The sequence below is a fragment of the Bufo gargarizans genome, chromosome 6, assembly GCF_014858855.1.
Source record: "Bufo gargarizans isolate SCDJY-AF-19 chromosome 6, ASM1485885v1, whole genome shotgun sequence".
Taxonomy (NCBI): domain Eukaryota; kingdom Metazoa; phylum Chordata; class Amphibia; order Anura; family Bufonidae; genus Bufo; species Bufo gargarizans.
In genome coordinates this window covers 353,127,241-353,145,198 of record NC_058085.1, presented here as the reverse complement: position 1 = coordinate 353,145,198, position 17,958 = coordinate 353,127,241, and the positions used below count along the sequence as shown (strand labels likewise).

At 46.8% G+C, this 17,958-nt stretch overlaps 1 protein-coding gene across 2 annotated transcripts in view; it reads right to left on the bottom strand.

Annotated features, from left to right (window-relative positions):
- Window positions 1-1,013: 1,013 nt before the first annotated feature.
- Window positions 1,014-17,958, bottom strand: part of M6PR (mannose-6-phosphate receptor, cation dependent) — a 76,257-nt gene continuing 59,312 nt past the window's right edge. For both annotated transcript variants that reach the window (XM_044296275.1, XM_044296274.1), the window contains exons 4-7: window positions 14,403-14,512; window positions 9,089-9,219; window positions 3,260-3,386; window positions 1,014-1,929 (exon numbers count right to left, since the gene is read on the bottom strand). In XM_044296275.1, coding sequence (XP_044152210.1) covers window positions 1,807-1,929; window positions 3,260-3,386; window positions 9,089-9,219; window positions 14,403-14,512 — 491 coding nt within the window. In that variant the 3' untranslated portion in view covers window positions 1,014-1,806. The remainder of the gene's footprint in view (window positions 1,930-3,259; window positions 3,387-9,088; window positions 9,220-14,402; window positions 14,513-17,958) is intronic.

Below are 17,958 nucleotides of genomic sequence, written 5' to 3'. Positions count from 1 at the left end.
CCGTCCGTGCGGGTCCCGGGGCGCTCCAGAGTGACGTCAGGGCGCCCCAGGCGCATGGATGACGTGATCGCATGGCACGTCATCCATGCGCATGGGGCGCTCTGACGTCATTCTGGAGCGCCCCGGGAGCAGCACGGACTGTAAGTATGCCGCTCCTACTATGGCAACCAGGACTTTAATAGCGTCCTGGCTGCCATAGTAACACTGAAAGCATTTCAAATGCTTTCAGTACACTTGCGTTTTTTCCTGGATCCGGCGTGTAATTCCGGCAAGTGGAGTACACGCCGGATCCGGACAACGCAAGTGTGAAAGAGGCGTAACATTTAGAGCTCATCTTCCATCACAGGCTTGTTGGACATTTCTGGTGACAAGCAGCAGAATTTTGAATGCAGCTCTGACATATCATACAGGCTGTAACTCAGAAGCAGAACAATGTAGTTATAAGGGTACCAGCAGATGTTGAGGAATCTGCATACTTTTTTTTTCCCCACTTGGATCCGAGTGGTGGAAAAACTGCAGTGTAGTACAGTACTGGCAAAGGGCATGTGATTAAACAAATTTCATGTACACTTTGCGGTTTTTTTTTCTGGGTGGAAATTGACCTGTCGTATGGTTTTCCAAGTCCGCAGCACGTCAATTATGTTTGCAGTTTTAGCTGCCGATTTCACTCTTTTTAAATGAAGGGTGAGATCGGAGGCAAAAACCACAAAATCCACACCAAAATTTGAAATTGCGGCTTTCGGTGCGGTTGAGACACAGAAACGCACATAAATCCACATGGAAATTTTGCAGGTACCCTAAAGTTACTCATCTCTTTTTTATGTACATTATATTTGTTGACAGTTATTTTCCCCAAGGTGGACGTAACGTTCAAGGCCTAATTCGCTGGTGTTTTTTTCTGCATATCTTGTTAGCCACAAGTAGATTCCCCATAGAGGTGTTTGGACATGATATGTACTGTAATCTAACAGTTGTATGTCTGCAGTACAGAATGGAACATAAAAGGTAATGCTTTAGTTTCATTTTTTTTCTTCCCTTTTTAATTCTTTTGTTAAAAAACAGAAACAAAGAAAAAAAAATTCCAAAACTGCCAATAAGTCACACAAGATATAAACACCCGTAAAAAGGTAAATACCCCAAAACTGTAACCGAAAAAATATTAAGAGGGAGAGCTAAGCGAGAGAGTGGAATAGTGATTCAGATGCTGCTCTAAGTCACACAAACCCAATGGTGATGAAACGTACAGTATAACCGCACAGGTTCGAGTGTCCCCAGTGTGTACAAAAGAGTTTAAGTGGGTTCAGTTTAGTGACGTTATTTGAGTGGCCATACACAAGTTTATTATATACCTTACACTTTGTCAATTACGCTGTTTTGCCAATTAGTCCATCTTACAGAGGACTATTGTTGTGACCCTCAGAGCACTCATGTGTCTGTCCACACAGTGGTAAGACATGATCCAAAGAAAGGTCGTCCTCCATGTCTCTTCTATCGACTTCCTGACTTATCCTGAGTATGTTTCTTGGTTTACGGCCTGTACCCATGTAGTGCTAATACAGGAGAAGACATCAGGTTTATTTCTGGCCATAAACCAAAAGTACCACGTTGGCTATACTCCCTGTACAAAGCACAGGAGGTGGCTGCCCAGTGTAGGGTTACACTACAGAAGGGTTACGGGGGCAGAGAACCCCAACTGCAGCAAAGGAGCAATAGGAAACAAAGGATTTTTAAGCAGCCGGGGAAGAATGTTGTGGAAGATCTGTACTTCTTCCAATTGCTAATTTTTGTGACGATGTCATGAATGAATCACATAGGTAATAGGTGGTCATCTCGCTCTTCTGGCTCCTCTCCAAGTTGATCATCACCAACACCTCGGTAGGCAGTTTCTGAAGATCGGGGTTGAGACCGACACACAAAATCACAACCATCCTGAAAGGAGGAAAAAAAATATCAATAAAACATGCCAGGACCTTGCCTCATTGGCAGATCTTAAAACATGGAACCATCCCTCTTAGGGTCCACGTATATGGGGTTATGACAGATCTTTAAAGCAGTTGCATGAAATTACTGAAACGGCTGCTTTCTTTCTGAAACACCATCACTCTTGTCCCTGGGCAGCTTCTTGTATTGTACTTAGCACCATGTTCTGCTCTGCCTAAAATAATAAAAATAAAAGGGAAAGGCACTTATCCACTTCCCTGCGATTTGTTTCAGGTCTAAGGCCTAGTTCACACGTCAGTGATTTCCATCAGTGATTGTGAGCCAAAAACCAGGATTGGAGCCTCCACAGAGATAAGCTATATCGGAAAGATCTGCACCTGCTCTGTGTTTTTGATCTGCACCTGGTTTTGGCTCACAATCACCGATGGAAGTCACTGATCAAATCACTGAAGTGTGAACTAGGCCTAAGGGTCAAAACCCCACTGCTGCATGTGATTTCTCATCTGTCAGCAGGTGCACTGCTGCAGCCATGCACTGGCCTCACTGGTGACTTGTCTCCAAGTAGCACATAACTGATGAGGCCAGTCAATGGCAGGAGGCCACAATTGCGGTCCAAAGGGGACAGGAAGCAACAGGGATAAGACCACCAATGCTAGAACAGAGTGCCAGTGACTAGGTTAAAGTGGTTTTCTGGGATTTTGCTGGCCTATCCTCAGGCTAGGTCATCAATATGTCATCGGTGGAGGTCCAACTCCTGCCAGCCCCAGTGATCAGCTGTATAAAGAGGCTGAAGAGCTTCGTGAGCACTAAAGCTTCTTCCTAGGCAATGCAACATCTTGTTCATTGGTCACACAGCCTAGGTACAGCTCAGTTCCATTAAAGTGAATGGGGTTGAGTTGCAATGCCAAGAACAGGCGCTGTGCATGCTATGCTGTGCCGTGAGAAGGCCATAGTGCTCAACAGAGCTCTAGTGAGCCCAGCGGCTCACCTATCCTGAAAAAATGTGGCGATCCCCTTTAAGTTTTGCTTTTTCTTTAGGCAGAGCAGATTTGGGCACTTAACTCCAGCTGGCGTGGGAGGACAGCCATGAGACATCAACGCAATGGCCAGCTGCCGAAATCAGTGGGTTCAGCCGACAGTTATCTAACCATTTGAGCTGATGAGAAACTGAAAACGCAATTCTTTGCTAAATTTCCCAGCACCTCCATAATCATATTTATAACCTCATGTTCTCTAGCAGAAATCTAGGACTGTTTACAGACATCCGATAAGTGTATAACCAAGGTTAACAGTTAAATATCACATCTCAAGTACGTACTGCGACTAGGTTGCCCAGATCTCTCCAGAAGGTGATGTTTGGAAACTGCTCCATACCTTTGGCTCCTACAACAAACCGCTGGTACAGGAATCCACCAATAATGTAAATTGCAATCAGTACAGCAAACCTAAGGACACGACATACACACATCAGTTTCACCATCATTTTGGAAAGAATAGACCATCTAAAAGACAAATACTGAACTCGCCCAAACTAGACTTTCCACCTTGATGGGACAAATCTTGTGCATTGACTTGTGAAGTGTATGGAAGGGACTCCTAATGTGTACGGTCACTTTTGTACCACGTAGTCAGGTTTAATAATGAACTGTAACTAGTAATAACTAGTGGGACTATGATGAGGAGTGGAGGCAAACATTTAATGTAGGATCCTGATGATTTTCAGTGGCATCTGTTGACTAAATGTCTTGAGGCCTGTCCACGTTTGGTGAATGGACCAAACAAGATACAGCGTTCCCTCTCAGTCCTTTGGTTTCTCAGGATAAGAGTTCTGTAAAGTAGTACTGGTTTGAGGGGTTTTGCAAGACTTGTGCTAAGTTCTGCGTCCAGTTCGTGGTTTAACTCCATGCCATCCAGCTTGAAGCAATAATGCAGTATAACTACAACTTGAATGGGCAGTTGTAATCACACGGCACCACCGCTATAATCTAGACAACATGCAGTTAAACACTGAAGAGGATGTAGCGCATGCACAAGTGCCATGAGCCCAACAAACAGCTGCTCATGGGGGGGGGGGGGGGGGGGGGGGGTGACACCCCTGACACTGCACAACACCTTCAAGGGTAGGTTAACATGGGTGTATATGCTGCGTATGTTCCACTACAGAAATACGGGCAGAAAATTCACAGAATTTACAATAGCAGTAAAGTGTATGAGCTTTTCAAAAATATCTCATTCACATGGTGTGAAAAACACATGTGCAGTAGCTGCACGTAAATTGACCAGCACTGCGGATTTGAAATATTCAATCAACTTAAAGAGGTTGTGTCACCTCACACATTGGTGGCTTATCGCTGGGATATGTCACCAATGTCAGATAAGGCGCAGGTCCCACCTCTGGTACCTGTACCTACCTCTAGAACGGGGTCCCTAAAGTGGATAAGGGCTGTTTCCTGTCCTGGATGGAGGCGGTCTCTCAAGGGTGCTGTCATGGGTGTAAGGGAAATAGCCACGTGAGCATTTTTGGCTATTTTCGGAAGTCCCATAGAAATGTACAGACAGAACGGCGCTCATTCACTTTAGGGGCTCCATTCTAGAGTCAGATCCTAGTGAAATGCCACCAATGTCTGAGGTGAGACAAACCCTTCAAGCTGTGGTTTTCCCCTCTGAATTTCATTATTATTATTATTATTTTTTTTTTTAAAATACCAAAACAACCCTGATAAGAACTTCGGCACTTAAAGGACATCTGTCAGCAGATTCGTACCTATAAAACTGGCTGACCTATTGCATGTGCACTTGGCAGCTGAAGAGATCTTTGTTGGTCCCATATTCATACGTGCCCACATTGCCGAGAAAACCATAATTGCCCTTACCGGTAATTGTTTGCCTTGAAACCCATGAAGGCACCCATGCGACTAGGACCTCCCATCCAGGACAGGAAACCTGAATCAACAAAATGGTTCACACCCCCACCACACCTCAGTGATTATAATAAACAGACCTCCGGAGGCGTGCCAACCACCAAGAAAGAAGAGTTAAAAAAATAAATAAATAAATAAAAAAACACATATAATGGTAAAGAAGAGAACCTATCCTGTAACTCCTCTAATTTCCCATGGGAAATAAGCTCTAAACTATAAATGTACATGTACACTTTTTTTTTTAAATATATATATATATTAGGGAGGGAATTTTTGGGGTGCTGTCATGGGTTTTAAGAAAAACAATTACCAGTAAGAGCAATAATTTTTCCCCCTCACCCATCACGGCACCCATGCGAGACTAAATTATAAAGACAAAGGAAAAATTAGGGGGGAGGCACTACAGCTTGTAGCACTTTTCTCCCAAAGGGCGCATCTGAATGAAGATGCAGTCTGTAATGTCTATAAAGAAAAAAACAGAAGAGCGCCAAGTAGCGGCTCTACAAATCTGGGCCAAAGAAGCATCTGCCCTCTCTGCCCAAGAGGTCGCAATGGCCCTGGTGGAATGAGCCCCAAACCCCATTGGAGGAGGCAGACTAGGAGAAGAATAGGCAAGAGAAATAGCATTCTTTACCCATCTAGCAAAAACACTAGTGGAAACTTACACTTTCTCTGAAACTGAAAAAGGAGATATTTATCTATCCTCCAAGGTGACGTGGAATCTAGGTAAAACACTAGACACCTCCTGACATCTCAGCAATGACATTTTTCTTCTAACGTATTGACTGGATCTGGGCAAAAAGAGGGTAGAATCACATCTTGACTTCTGTGAAAATCTGAGACCACCTTGGGCTGAAAAGATGGAATTGGTCTAATAATCACTTTATCCTCCAAAATTGTGGTATAGGGAGGGAAGGCAGAAAAACCTTGAATCTCAGATACCTGTCTAGCCGAGGTTATTGCTAGAAGGAAGGCCATTTTAAAAGAAAGCAAATTGATAGAGATTTCGCTTAATGGTTCAAGCGGCTTCTGAGATGGGGCCGAAAGAACAGTATTCAAATCCCAGGGAGAAGACAATGGTTTTAAGGAAGGATGTAACCTGGAGGCTGCTGACAAGAATCTGTTAATCCATGGATGATCAGCTAACCTATAATCAAATAACTTAGAGCAGCTATCTAAACCTTTAGTGTGGAAGCCTTAAGATTCCTATCTAGCCTTGCTTGTTCAAAAATCTAGTATACTTGGTATTTCTGGAGATTTAAAGGGATCTGGGTTCTGACCTAAGAAGATAGAAAATTTTTTTTTTTTACGTTGGGTTCACACCTGAGCGTTCTGAAAGGAGCGCTCTGTATGCGCGATTGTACCGGTGTTTGCAATCGCGCATACAGAGACAAGCGAACGCCAATTGTCGCGCGTTCCTGAAAGTCTATGTATGGGAACGCGCGACAAGACGCCCCAAAGAAGCTCATGTACTTCTTGGGGCGTCAGGCGTTTTACAACGCGATCGTACGCGCTGTAAAACGCCCAGGTGAGAACCATTCCCATAGGGAATCATTGGTTTCTCCTTGTTGAGCGTTTTACAGCGCGTAAAAACGCGCTGTAAAACGCTCAGGTGTGAACCCAGCGTTAGAGGACGATCTGCAAAAATATTTCTTTGTTCAGAACACCATTTTCCCTGTTTTATGGAGACTCGACTCAGGAAGTCCACTATAACATTCTCCTTCCCCTTCAGATGTAGAGCTGAAAGTAAAAGCATTCTACTTTCTGCTATGCAAAAGATCTCCTGGCATAGATGTAGGGGGGGGGGGGGGGGGGGGGGGGGGGAGAAAGAGACTCTCGTTCCTCCTTGACGGTTTATGTAGGTCACCAATGTTGAATTGTCCGAACACAACAATCTCAGTTTTTTTTTATTTCTGGAAGAGCCACCGTCAGTGCCATCTCTACTGCTTTTAAAGGGCTTCTGTCACCCCCCCCTAAAGTCATTTATTTATTTTTTGGGCTACTTAAAATCTTTATACTGCGATATATCACTATATAGTACTCTTACTTATTTTCGTTTAGTAGTTTCTTTAAAAAAAAACTGACTTTTATATTATGCAAATTACCTGTCTACCAGCAAGTAGGGCGGCTACTTGCTGGTAGCGGCCGCATCCTCCTTTCATAAAGACACCCCCTCCTCATGTTGATTGACTGGGCCAGCCAACTTTAGGGGGGTGACAGAAGCCCTTTAAATCCTTGAAATTGGAGGATGCTTTTCTCGTAATCAGATCCCACCTCCCTTGCCAGTATCTGTTCTGGGAGTGGGCTCCCCAACCCCAAGGGCTGGTGTCTGTGGTAATTATGGTCTGGAAATGTCCATGGAACTCCTACTGATAGATGTTCTGGTATCGTCTACCACAACAGGGAGCATCTTGCCCTTGAGGAAAAGTGGAATTTTTGATCCAAGGAACAAGGGGAGCCGTCCCACAATCTTAGGATGTCTGCTTGAAGATCTCGGAAGTGGATCTGTGCATAAGGTACTGCTGGGATTGCTGATGTCATCTGCCCTAGTACCGCCATCGCTTCCCTGAATGTGCACTGGGTGGACAGGAAGACTGACCATATTTGTTCCATAATCGCCTCTCTCCTTCGAGGTGGAAGAAAACTTTTTTTGTAACCAGAAGTCCAACTGAATCCCCCCAAAAAACGCAAACTTGAGAAGGAATCAGATTAGATTTTTTCCAATTGATTATCCATCCTAGATTTTCTAAAGTGGAGCAGAGGAATTTCATATCTTTTTCTAGCCCTTCTTTTCACCGAGAGACTATAAAAAAAAAAAAAAATCATCCATATAGGGCACCAGAGTAATTCCTAACGGTCTTAAAAAAGCCGCTAACTCCGCTACCACTTTGGCGAAGACTCTTGGGGCTTGCGCTACACTGAAGGGAAGCGCTCTGTATTGGAGATGCAGCAACTTCCCCTGAACCCAGACTGCTGTTCTTAAAAACTTTTGGGAGGAGGATTGGAACATGGTAATACGTATCCTCCAGATCCAGGCTTGCCATCCAGCAATCCTGGAAGAGGAGGTTCACAGTTGTTTTTATCGTCTACATTTGAAATTTCTTGTCGACCAGGGATTTGTTCAGCAACCCTGAATATTCCATTTGGTTTCTTCACCATAAATAAAGGCATAGAACCCATTGCCCCTCTCTGTCTTGGGGACTGGATAAAATACTCCCTTGTCTAAGAGAAAAAATAAATAAAAATCTCCGATTCTAAAGTTTTCCTTTTTTCTGGATTTTTGGGATGAACTGCCAGAGTGAAAAAATTTTGGGACGAGAAAAAAAAAAAAAACTCCAGCCAGAATCTGTTTTCTATTACACCTAGGATCCACTTGTTCTGAGAAATGGACCTCCAGGCTGGGAAGAACTGAGACATTTTTCTCTTTCACTTCTATTACTTTGCCTACACCCTTTGTCTTTTAAAACTGGCCTGGGGTTTACAAAAAACCGGAAACCCCTTCTTTTTGTCAGAGGCTCTCTCTAAGATGTCATCAAGAGAGGAACCAAACAATCTAGAACCTTCACATGGGAGAGAGCAAAGTCTAGACTTGGACCCTTGATCCCCTTTCTATGATTTAAGCCAAATAGCATGCCTTGCTGCATTTGACATGGCAGCTGCTCTGAAAGAAAAACGGACCACCTCAGTAGAAGCGTCTGCAAGGAAATCTGCTGCCTTGAGGAAGATTGGGAGGGAGGATAGTAAGTCCTCTCTAGGAGTTTTGTCTCGTCAGGTTTCCTGTCCTGGATGGGAGGTCCTAGTCGCATGGGCGCCGTCATGGGTGAGGGGGAAATTTATGGTTTATTTTATGCAAATGAGCCTTAGGAGCAACGGGCTCAGCTCTCTCTGCAATGACAGTGCCCCTGAAGCTCATTTACATATATTAAAACAATTTTTCTCAGCAATGCGGGCACATATGAACACGAGACCAAAACACAGATGCCGTCAGCTGCCAAGCGCACATACAACAGGTCAGCCAGTTTCATAGGTACAAATCTGCTGACAGATGCCCTTTAAGAAGAGCCTGACTCCCTGGGTATAGCACAGAGGCAGATATGGAGGTAACAAGGTGCTGGATTAAAACTATTCCATTGCTGACACTTTGGTTAGGTTAAGAAACCTACAGTAACCAGATACTGGGCAATATGAACGTTTTCTTCTTTCCTACAGTCCACGAGAGAACTCACACAATGAGAAGGATGGAGCCCACGCTGAGATGAGACTCCTCAGGAGGACAAGCAACACTGCTGTCCATCTCAAATAGGTAGAAACAGTCATTTGTCTTGTCTCTTTGCTCAGCAACTACCATGAAGCCGTCCTGAAATAGAGGCACAAATACGTTAGCACAAAGCAGCATCAACTAAACTGTTATACAGGAACTCAAGTCCCATAAAATTCCCACTACCCCATCATCCACATGCCCATCAGTTAGGTGCACACATGTCCAGCGTAGTTTCCATCCGGCATGGTGCAGAAACACTACGGGGAAACTGACGCCAGAACTGATCCCACAGTTGTATATGGGATCATTTATGGCATCCGGTGGATCAGTTTTGACGCCAGATATCTCTAAGCACCAAAAAAGCTGCATGTTATGTCTGCTCTTTTCACACTATGGATGTTGGACCGGTGTCCTGAAGTGGAAAGAGGCTGTATACAGGTACATGGGGTGGACAAAACTGATATATACGTTGCCAGCCTTAAAGCTGTGCGGCCTTCACAACTACACACACCTGAATACATGATAGGTACCTACACATTACGAACCAGTTTTGTAAGGAAGAGTAAACGCAGTCTATTGTACCTATATATTTGTAATGTGCCAGAAGCCACCAGACTCCTCTTCTGTCATAGCTCATGCCCACGAGCGTACTGGCTATAATGCAGACCGTAACCGGCTAGTCTGCAGTATACGGGCACCCGGTGGTGTGGAGGCAGACCCATTGACTTAAAGGGAACCTGTCACTGGGATTTTGGGTATAGAGCTGAGGACATGGGTTGCTAGATGGCCGCTAGCACATCCGCAATACCCAGTCCCCATAGCTCTGTGTGCTTTTATTGTGTAAAAAAACATATTTGATACATATGCAAATTAACCTGAGATGTGTCCTGTACGTGAGATGAGTCAGGGACAGGACTCATCTCAGGTTAATTTGCATATGTATCAAATCATTTTTTTACACAATAAAAGCACACAGAGCTATAGGGACTGGATATTGCGGATGTGCTAGCGGCCATCTAGCAACCCATGTCCTCAGCTCTATACACAAAATCCAGGTGACAGGTTCCCTTTAAATAGGTCCACAATCCGCAACACAAGACCGAAGATAGGACTTCACCTATCTTTTGCTGAGTGGAGGCACAGAGTGGAAGCCCACAGAACCACTACAAAGTGCTTCCGTGGGCCTCCCATCCGTGCCTCTGCAATGCAAAAAGATAGAACATGTTCTATCGTTAGGCGTATGTTACGGATTGCAGACCCATTTAAGTCAATGGGTCTGTATGCGCAAATGTAGTATACTGGACCAGTGCCCTGCATTGCGGACCGCAATTTGTGGTCTGCAGCATGGGTACAGGGCACTTACGATTGTGGGCATGAGCCTTTACTCTTACATAATATAAAAGCTCTTTTACCACACAATACTGAAACCAGACAGTTGAACGGCGCGAGACCAGCGGCAACAGGGCGTTCGCCGGCGGATGCGCAGTAGTTAAAGCCATGCCATGCCCAATGGGCATTGCAGTGCGCATGCCCCGGCCCGACCGAAGGATAATGCAAGGGAATAGGAGGGCGGGCATAGACAGAGGCTGGGGCAGGGAAACAAACAAAAGGCAGGGCAGCCTGGGCTCCAACACAGTGAACGCCGCCCGTGGGCACTTGCGAGTGCTCATTTGCATATTAATTAAACTTAGTTTTTCCAGCTTCTGCAAGTGTAAAGAAAAAAAGACAGACAGACATTCATGTATAGGTGTGCTATCGGACAATGTAAGCACTGTATATGGCCATATGGAGGAGGAGGCAGACTCCCTTTAACATTCCCCAATGTTTGCATCATTTGGAATATGTCATTTTATTTGTTTAGGACGTTAGAAGGCTTCGAATTTTAGAAGCAATTCTTAAAATTAAGAACATTTAAAAAACCCACTTTAAAAAAGGACCAGTTCAGTTCTGAAGTCACTTTGTGGGGCATACATAGTAGAAACCACCCATAAATGACCCCATTTTAGAAACTACACCCCTAGAGTTATTCAAAACTGATTTGCACAAACTTTGTTAAACCGTTAGGTGTTCCCCAAAAATTTAAGGAAAATGGAGATGAAATTTCTAAATTTCACTTTTTTGGCAGATTTTCCAATTGAATCCATTATTTTTGTTTTTTACAATGTTCATCTGCTATTTTTATAGAGCAGGTTGTTACGGACGAGATGATATCAAATATGCCTACTTTCTATGTTTCAGTTTTACATAATAAAGCATTTTTGAAAAAACAATTATGTTTTTGTGTCTCTATTTTCTAAACGCCTTAAATATATGTTTTTTTTTCTGCCGATCGTCTTGAGCAGGGGCTCGTTTTTTTTGTAGGAAGAGTTGTCGTTTTTATTGGTACCATTTTTGGGTACATGATTTTTTGATCATTCATTATTACACTTTATAGGGCAAGGTGACAAATAAATTGGTTGTTTTGGCACAGTTTTTATTTACCGTATTTTTCGCCCTATAAGACACACCTAGGTTTTTGAGGAGGAAAATAAGAAAAAAATATATTTTTAACCAAAAGGTGTGCTTTTGGTGAGTTTTGAACTAATGGTGGTCTGTGCATGACACTACTATGGGGTGGGGGGGGGGGAAGGATCTGTGGGTGGCACTGTTGTGAGGGGGAAGGATCTGTGGGTGGCACTGTTATGGGGGGGGGGGGGGGGGAGGATCTGTGGGAGGCACTGTTATGGGGAAGGAAGGATCTGTGGGTGGCACCGTTATGGGGGGGGGGGGGGTCATCTGTGGATGGCACCGTTATAGGGGGGGGTTCATCTGTGGATGGCACCGTTATAGGGGGGGGTTCATCTGTGGATGGCACTGTTATGGGGGGGGGGTTCATCTGTGGATGGCACTGTTATAGGGGGGGGTTCATCTGTGGATGGCACTGTTATGGGGGGGGGGTTCATCTGTGGATGGCACTGTTATGGGGGGGGGTTCATCTGTGGATGGCACTGTTATGGGGGGGGGGTTCATCTGTGGATGGCACTGTTATGGGGGGGGGGGTTCATCTGTGGATGGCACTGTTATGGGGGGGGGGGGGTTCATCTGTGGATGGCACTGTTATGGGGGGGGGGGGGTTCATCTGTGGATGGCACTGTTATGGGGGGGGGGTTCATCTGTGGATGGCACTGTTATGGGGGGGGGTTCGTCTGTGGATGGCACTGTTATGGGGGGGGGGTTCATCTGTGGATGGCACTGTTATGGGGGGGGGTTCATCTGTGGATGGCACTGTTATGGGGGGGGGTCATCTGTGGATGGCACTGTTATGGGGGGGGGTCATCTGTGGATGGCACTGTTATGGGGGGGGGTCATCTGTGGATGGCACTGTTATGGGGGGGGGTCATCTGTGGATGGCACTGTTATGGGGGGGGGGGTCATCTGTGGATGGCACTGTTATGGGGGGGGGGGTCATCTGTGGATGGCACTGTTATGGGGGGGGGGGTCATCTGTGGATGGCACTGTTATGGGGGGGGGGGTCATCTGTGGATAGCACTGTTATGGGGGGGGGGGGGAATCTGTGGATGGCACTGTTATGGGGGTGGATCTGTGGATGGAACTGCTATATATGTATGTGTCACCCACATATCTCCCACCCCGTAACAGTGGCATCCACAGATGCCCTAATATACTGGAGCTAAACCTGTAAGAGGGGCCGTGTCATGCAAATGCAGCGGGGCCGATGCGGTCACTGTACTCCGGCCCTACTGCTCACTCACTGCTTTATTGCCTAAACCTTTTATAATAATAGCTTTCATTGAAGTTCCGATCCCCAGCCCCATCTGTACTATTTACTAAATGTCCTGTAGCAGGCAGAGCAGGACGGGCGGCCATAACTTTATGAAAGAAGTAGGCGGCACAGGCACGTGACAGTGAGTTACGGTCGGCCGCCCGCCCTGCCCTGCCTGCTACAGGACATTTAGTAAATAGTACAGATGGGGCTGGGGATCGGAACTTCAATAAAAGCTATTATAAAAGGTTTAGGCATTAAGGAAGTGAGTGAGCGGTGGGGCCGGAGTACAGTGACCGCACCAGCCCCGCCGCATTTGCATGCCACCAGCTGATACATTGCTGCCATTTTGCATTGCAGACTGCGTTCGCCCCATAAGACACAGGGGCATTTTATCGGGCGAAATAGACCGTATATTTTTTTTTTTTTTTTTTTTTTTTTTTTTTACAGAGTTCACCTGAGGGGTTAGGTCATGTGATATTTTTACACAAAAGCATTTTTGGAAAAAATAAAATTATAATATAAATATATATAAAAAAAAATATTTTTTTTTTTAATCCTATGGAGTGCTGCCTACTATATCTATATATATATATATATATCTCTCTATCTCTATATATATCTATATCTATATCTATATCTATATATATATATTAGTGGGCAGCACTCCATAGGATAAAAAGGTACAAAAATCTTTATTTAACCAAACAGGACATGCGACGTTTCGGCTCTATGCTGGAGCCTGTTTGAGTAAATAAAGATTTTTGTACCTTTTTATCCTATGGAGTGCTGCCCACTTTTTTCTGACTTTTATGCATTGGATTTGCTAATATCCATATTGGGCCAGTTGCACCCCCTTGTTTGCATTACAGACGGTGCTGCCACTTTTTCCTTTTTTCTATAAATATATTGTAGTGTTTCCATATTCCGAGAGCCATAGTTTTATTTTGGGCCGATTGTCTTATGTAGGGGCTCATTTTTGGCGGGATGAGGTGACAGTTTGATTGGTACTATTTTGGGGTGTTTTTTATTTTTTTATGGTGTTTATCTGAAGGGGAAGTACAAGTGATATATTTATAGAGCTGGTTGTTATGCACGCGGCGATACCCAATGTGTGTGTTTATTCTTTTTTTTCCCTAAATTTTTATTATAAAATCTATAAAATCAGAGGAAAGGTTTTTTGTTTGTTTTTTTATTATTAAAAACACTTTTCCTCTTTACACTTTATTTCTATCCTTCTCTGGGACTACAACTTTTGGAGGTCTGATCTCCTCAGCAATGCACTACAATACACCCCATTAGGAAGGACGATGGTAACGCCTAGTTGTCCATTTATGAAGGAATAACAGAGGAACAGGACCGAACAGAGTTATAGGAAAAGTTGAATTGTTATATAGGAGGGATAGGGATATAAAAAACACACGTCAGGAGAGGTGAAAGGTCTATAAACAAACATTGCAATTAGGCTTTTTGTCAATTCTCAGCCCCCCCCCCCCAATAGTAAGCAAGTTCTTACCGCCAGTGTTTTCTTGTTACAGGATATCATAATCATCGCTTTCCTTGGCTCTCCACCACAGTGAGTGTCGTAATTCTCTCCAGAAGAATAAGTCAGTAAGATCCAATCAGCTGCCAAAAAAGAAAACAATTACTTGCCTTGTAAAGTTGTAGTTTTAAAGGGCATCTGTCAGCAGACGTGTACCTTTCCCAAGTACAAATCTGCTGACAGATGCACTTTAAAGGGATTCTGTCACCAGGTTTCACCCCTGTCAGCTAAACATATGCTGATGTTTGTGGGCTTCTAAATGTGATCCGTAGCCTTATTTTGCTAAAAAAAAGGAGATTTTTGTATAACTTACCAGTTAAATCTCTTTCTCGCTCTTCCTTGGGGGACACAGACCTTGGGTATAGCTCAGCTCCCTAGGAGGCGTGACACTAAGTAAAACTGTTAAGCCCCTCCTCCATCAGCTATACCCTCAGCCTGGAGATAGAGGCTACCAGTTGCGTGTCCAAGTAGTGAAAGGATAACAACCAAAAATGGAAACAACCAGCCAGCAACCCAACGGGGCGCCAGACCATAACCCCGTAACCAAACACAGAAGGGTGGGTGCTGTGTCCCCCAAGGAAGAGCGAGAAAGAGATTTAACTGGTAAGTTATACAAAAATCTCCTTTTCTCGCCCATTTTCCTTGGGGGACACAGACCTTGGGACGTTCAAGAGCAGTCCAAGAAGGGAGGGACCACAAACCCAAGGCGGACCACCACCGGAGCATCAGGAAACCGCTGCCTGCAAAACCAGGCGGCCCAAAGCAGCATCCGCTGATGCATGCGTATGCACTCTATAGAACCTTGTGAAAGTGTGCAGAGAGGACCAAGTGGCTGCTTTGCACAACTGTTCAGCCGAGGCCCGATGCCTCTGCGCCCAGGAAGCTCCGACTGCTCTGGTGGAATGAGCAGTGACGCTGAAAGGCGGAGCTCTACCCTTGGCTCGATAAGCCTCAGACACCGCCAGTTTAATGAAACGGGCAATAGCCACCTTGGAGACCGCCAAACCCTTGCGCGAACCCTCCGGAACCACAAACAGGGAGTCCGTGCGCCGAAAGGATCCGGTGACCTCCAGGTAAATCTTCAACGCCCTGACCACATCCAGACGGTGCAGTTCCCGTTCTCTGGGGTGGGAAGGAGAGGGACAGAGCGACGGAAGGACGATGTCCTCATTGATGTGAAAGGCGGAGACCACCTTTGGCAGGAAGGACGGGACAGGCCGAAGCACAACCTTATCCTGGTGGAAGATCAGGAAAGGTTCGGAGCAAGAAAAAGCCGCTAACTCCGACACCCGTCGGAGAGATGTGATGGCCACAAGAAAGATGACCTTGCAGGACAGAAGGCGAGGGGAGACCTCCCGTAAAGGCTCGAAGGGGGCTGATTGGAGCGCCGAGAGCACCACATTCAGGTCCCAGGATGGAACCGGAGGGCGGTACGGCGGAACAGAGTGAGCCACCCCTTGTAAGAAGGTCTTAATTGGCCCCAGAGGGGCCAGGGGACGCTGGAGAAGAATAGACAGCGCCGAAATCTGTCCCTTCAGAGAACTGAGGCTCAGCCCCAGGTCCAGACCCGACTGGAGGAAGGACAGGATCGTGGGAAGAGAAAACCGGAGAGGTGGGATGCTCCGGGACTCACAGAACCCCAGATAGGACCTCCAAACCCGATAGTAGATCCTAGAGGACACGGGCTTACGAGCACGGATCATGGTGCGGACTACGTCCGCGGAGAAACCCCGTCGCGTTAAGACGGCGGTCTCAATAGCCACGCCGTCAAACGTAGCGAGCCTAAATGCTCGTGGAAGATCGGTCCCTGAGAGAGAAGGTCTTCCCTGGAGGGCAGTGGCCACGGTGCGTCCGCCAACAGCAACATTAGGTCGGCGTACCAAGACCGGCGGGGCCAATCCGGGGCGATCAGAATCGCGGGAACGCCCTCTGCCGCGATCCTCCGAAGAACCCGTGGCAGGAGGGGGAAAGGAGGAAAGACGTACAGAAGGGAGAATTCGCGCCACGGAAGGACGAGCGCGTCGGCGCCGTACGCCTTCGGGTCCCGTGCCCTGGCCAGGTATCGGGGGACCTTGTGGTTGAATTTGGAAGCCATGAGGTCCACGTCGGGGCGACCCCAGCGAAGACAAAGGGCTTCGAACACCTCTGGGTGCAGGGACCATTCTCCCGGGTCGATGGTGGACCGGCTCAGGAAATCCGCCGCCCAGTTGTCCACCCCCGGGATGTAAATCGCGGATAAGGCCGGCACGTGCGCCTCCGCCCAGAGGAGAATGAGGGACACCTCTTGCATCGCTGCAGCGCTGCGAGTGCCTCCCTGATGGTTTATGTATGCCACAGCCGTGGCATTGTCCGATTGGATCCGAACAGGGTGGCCCCTCAGTAGATGGGTCCAGTGTCTGAGGGACAGAAGAATCGCCCTCAGTTCCAGAATATTGATTGGAAGTCTGGACTCCGATAGAGACCAAACGCCCTGGACGGACCGGGGAGGGAAAACCCCCCCCCACCCCCGTAAGCTGGCATCGGTGGTAATCACCAGCCAGTTCAGTGGGAGGAAGGACCTCCCCTGTAGAGGGATATGCAACCACCAGCTGAGGGAAGCCCGAGCCAGGGGAGGCAGAAGAAAGGTCCTGTCCAGACTCCTCGGTGATTTGTCCCAGGCCGACAGAATTGCCCTCTGAAAGGTGCGGGATCGGAATTGTGCGAACGGCACCGCTTCGAAACAGGCAACCATCTTCCCCAACAACCGCATGCTGGATCTGAGGGAAGGGCGGTGATGACGGAGGAGACTGCGAACAGACCCGCAAAGGGCCAGACGCTTGTCCGACGGGAGGCGGACCTCCGCCAACTCCGTATCCAGGAGCATCCCCAGGAAGATCAGCCGTCTGGAGGGGGTAAGGGAAGACTTGGGGTGGTTGATGATCCAACCGAACCGCGTCAGGGTCTCCAGAGTGAGTCCCACACTGCCGGAAGCCTGAGAGAAGGAGGGTGCCTTGACCAAGATGTCGTCCAAGTAAGGGAGAAGAAAAACACTTCTTGAACGCAGAAGGGCCAAGACCGGGGCCAGGACCTTGGTGAATACTCGAGGAGCCGTCGCCAGACCAAAGGGAAGGGCGACGAATTGGAAGTGATCGTCCCCCACCGCGAAGCGCAGGAAGCGGTGATGACATGGAGCAACCGGAACGTGGAGATATGCATCCTGAACGTCGATTGAGGCCATGAAATCCCCTCTTTCCAGGGAGGCCACTGCAGACCTGAGAGACTCCATCCGGAATCTCTGCAGTCGGAGAAAACGGTTCAGGCGCTTTAGGTCCAAGATCGGTCGCACTGAGCCTTCCTTCTTGGGAACCACAAAGAGGTTCGAGTAGAACCCCCTGAACCTTTCCGTCGGAGGCACGGGGGCGACGACACCCTTGTCCATTAGAGAGCGAATGGCCGTGAAGAAGGCGGCCGCTCGTACGGGATCCCGCGGAGGACGGGACCGGAAGAAACGGTCTGGCGGAATGGACGCAAATTCGATCTTGTATCCGCA